The 3,388-nt window shown below is 34.7% G+C and overlaps 1 protein-coding gene across 1 annotated transcript; it reads left to right on the top strand.

Annotated features, from left to right (window-relative positions):
* The first annotated feature begins 645 nt into the window (after positions 1–645).
* Positions 646–2,730, top strand: LOC139895552 (putative F-box protein At1g30920). Its single transcript, XM_071878144.1, has 4 exons — positions 646–961; positions 1,094–1,900; positions 2,530–2,606; positions 2,701–2,730. Exons 1-4 carry the CDS (start codon positions 646–648, stop codon positions 2,728–2,730), a joined length of 1,230 nt encoding a protein of 409 aa, XP_071734245.1.
* Positions 2,731–3,388: the final 658 nt, after the last annotated feature.

Genomic DNA, 3,388 nt, shown 5'->3' with positions numbered 1-3,388 from the left:
TTGGTGCAAGGAGCGGAAATGAAGACTTTTGGCATTTTTATCAAAAACACGTAATGCCTTTGGCTTCAATGTGTTGAGAAGTAGATGGATTATAATCTCTAGGTTTACTGTTTAGATTGAATTACATCTTTTTTGCGATTGTTAAGGTCGATTTTTTTTTTCTAGTCTTGGTTTCGCTTTTTCGTGTTATGTTGTGAGCTTGGTTTGTTAGTTTATTCTTAGGCTAGCTCGGTAGTTCGGTATGTATGTTCTAGGAGGTTTCATCTTTTAGATGAATCTCCTTTTGTTATAAAAGTTTTTTCGAAAAAAAATAAAATAAAAAAGACTGAACAAGAAAACTACTTTTTTTTTTTTTTTTTTTTTTTTTTTGAGAATTCAACCTTCTTGACTTTCTGTATTCCTAAATATTTTTTGAGAATTCAACCTTCTTGACTTTCTGTATTCCTAAATTAATAGTCCGTAGGGGCCGATTACATACGAATACGTCACCGTTTCCATGAGTAGTACAGTATCTATCTATAGTCCGATGTTGAATTCACCTTCATTTCCAACTCATACACATTTCGATTAAGCACCCTTTACAAATTAGAAGCCCTAATATCCAAAACCCTAAATTCCAAAATCTCCACAAACTCCAAATTAAAAATGGCTGATAACATACCGATCGAGATTCAAGTTGAAATCATAAAACATCTTCCGGTTAAATCATTGATTCGATGCACATTGCTTTCAAAGCTATTCAATTCCATCATTAAGAGCTCTTCATTCGTCACCGAACACAGCTTCCGCCACAATCATCAGCATCATCTACTTGCACGGTACGAGACAGTTAGCGATGATAACGAATTACAACAAAATCATGTTTCGATTATTGATAATGATAACTTTCCCAAAAACAAGTGTCCTATTACTGTTCCTGAGACTTTTAAAGGATATGAGTCAGGGCAATCGTGGGTACTCAGTTCATCTCACGGATTATTATTGTGTGTATTATTCCTCAGTGATGATAATAATATCAATAAGAAATGTTATATATATGGAATCCTTCAATTCGGAGATGTATAATGTATTGTTATTCCGATTTCTGATTCAGTACCTAAGGTGGTTGGTTTTGGAGTTTGTAATGGAAGTAGTGACCCTAAACTTGTCAGAATTGGGAGATATGGTAATCGTTTCACTTCTAATTCCGTTAATTGGGACGCAGAGATTTATACTGCAAGTTCAGGGGTTTGGAGAACTGTACCTAGCGATAAGCCTCGTAAATCGGTTACATTGGAAAATGTTCACGAGACTATAAATGGGATTATTTACTGGCTTGCTCGTGATTATAGTAGTGAAACAGGGAATGAACTTGATAAACAAATGATTATTACATTTGATCTGACAAGTGAAAAAATTGGAGAAGTATACCTACCTAATAGTTTAGCACATCCTTTCACAGACTTGTACCTCTCCAAACGAATGGAGTCACTTGCTGTGATTAGTGATTATTACGAAGAGGGAAATCAACAAGTTTGTGATGTATGGATAATGAAGCATGCTGTTCTAAACTCTTTTGAAAAAATTTATACTTTTAAGGCACCAAAGGGTTCAAGTGATAGAGTAATAGGATTTAGAAAGAATGGCGAACCTATATTGTTAAGGTTAGCACCATCCAAAGGAGACAGATTTGAAGTTTACAATCCGTCTTCACATCAGTTTAGTGATCTTGAGGTTTCTGGAAACCATGATATTGTGGAGGTAGTCACCGTGAGCTCCTTCAAGGAAACGTTACTTCTGATTGATCAACCAAATACTATCCTCATTAATGACGACACCAAAGTTGATGTTGCTGATAATGATGGCAATGATAATGATGATGCCGCCACTGCTGCTTCTGTGTTGATGGACATGCACCGAGGTACTTTAAATATTACTGCTGCTAGTTTAGATTTTTTACTACTCATTATCATATTTCAGATTTTTGTAAACATTAGCCACAATTATCTTGTTTACAATCAAGTATATAGTTATAGCTATCTATTTTTTGTTGCTCTATATTTGCAAGAGAAGATCTTCTGATATTTGATCAGAGGGGAGCCGGTGTGTGAAATTAAAATGCTTACCCATTATCATCATGTACCAACACAATGAGCACTTCTTTCTTGTCATATAGGACGTATTAAAGTAGCAGGAAATGTTTAGATAATGATAATTCCACAGACACATCAATGTGATTAAGTACTAGATATGGCATCAGAAATCCCCTGCATTAGAGTTAAATATTTATATTTCCTTATGTGTTAGATAGGGTTTATTGCCCGCCCCATAGTCCTGTAGCAGTCTGTTGCTTCCATGGACTACAGTTAGCATCCATAAAGTTGACCATGCCTTGTCAATATCATCATTGTTACAGTTGTGACTAATCAAGCTTGACTGAATAGAATATGTTATCAGTTTGTATGCTATTCTGATCTTTATTATAATGCTTTAGTTGAATAAGTAGACACCTAGTGATTGTGACTATATTGTTTATGTTATATTCAAAAGGATTAAAGTTAAAACACTCGATTTTTATGATCATTTTACAATATCCATATATGAAGCAGCTTTTCCTTAGATCAAGTGTATGTAGGGGTGGAGTTCTTTACTGAAAAACTAATAGCCATTGTGCATGTCGCTTTAAATGTTTATCTTTATTGTCATGCCTTTGAGTATCAGGTGGATGTTAGGATTGCTACATTTTGGTGAGCCACTGGTGGAAGTAGAATCTCAACACTTCAACTAATGAATAATCCCGTTTGGGTCATAATAGTCAAAGAAAAATGCACATTAGAAAGTAGGTTTTTCTTAAAATAATACTCCGTACTAGTATAATTTTGAACCATATTTGACACTTGTACTGATTACCTATGGAAGTATCTTAGGCTTAGCAGTTGATATGGAAGGTTATTGGTCTATGCACTTTGCTCATTCTTCAGGATATATGTTGATCTATGTTTTTTAGGATATATGTTGTAAAACTATACCCATTGTTCACGTCGTTTTAAATGTTATCTTCATCTTTATTGACATGCGTTTGAGCATGAGGTGAATGTAAGGACTGCTACATTTTGCTGAGCCACTGGTGGAAGTGGGAATCTTAACATTTTAAGTAGTGAATTATCTCCTTTGGGTCATGATGGTCAAAGAAAAAAAGCTCCTTAGAAAGTATGTTATTTTCAAAATAATATAAATTTTTTAACGCTTTTACGATTACTATGGAAGAATCCAAGGCTGTAGACTGTACTCTTCTTGCTGCACTTTTCGGGTTTATTGTTCCTCCATATTCAGTTAGTTCATGATGGTTAACCTTCTCACTATGTTGGTGTCAATGATAGTCCTGTCATTGTGAGCTAAGTAGTTTCGT

Source organism: Rutidosis leptorrhynchoides, chromosome 1, assembly GCF_046630445.1.
Source record: "Rutidosis leptorrhynchoides isolate AG116_Rl617_1_P2 chromosome 1, CSIRO_AGI_Rlap_v1, whole genome shotgun sequence".
In the NCBI taxonomy this organism is placed as follows: Eukaryota; Viridiplantae; Streptophyta; class Magnoliopsida; order Asterales; family Asteraceae; genus Rutidosis; species Rutidosis leptorrhynchoides.
This window is presented reverse-complemented; position numbering and strand designations above follow the sequence as displayed.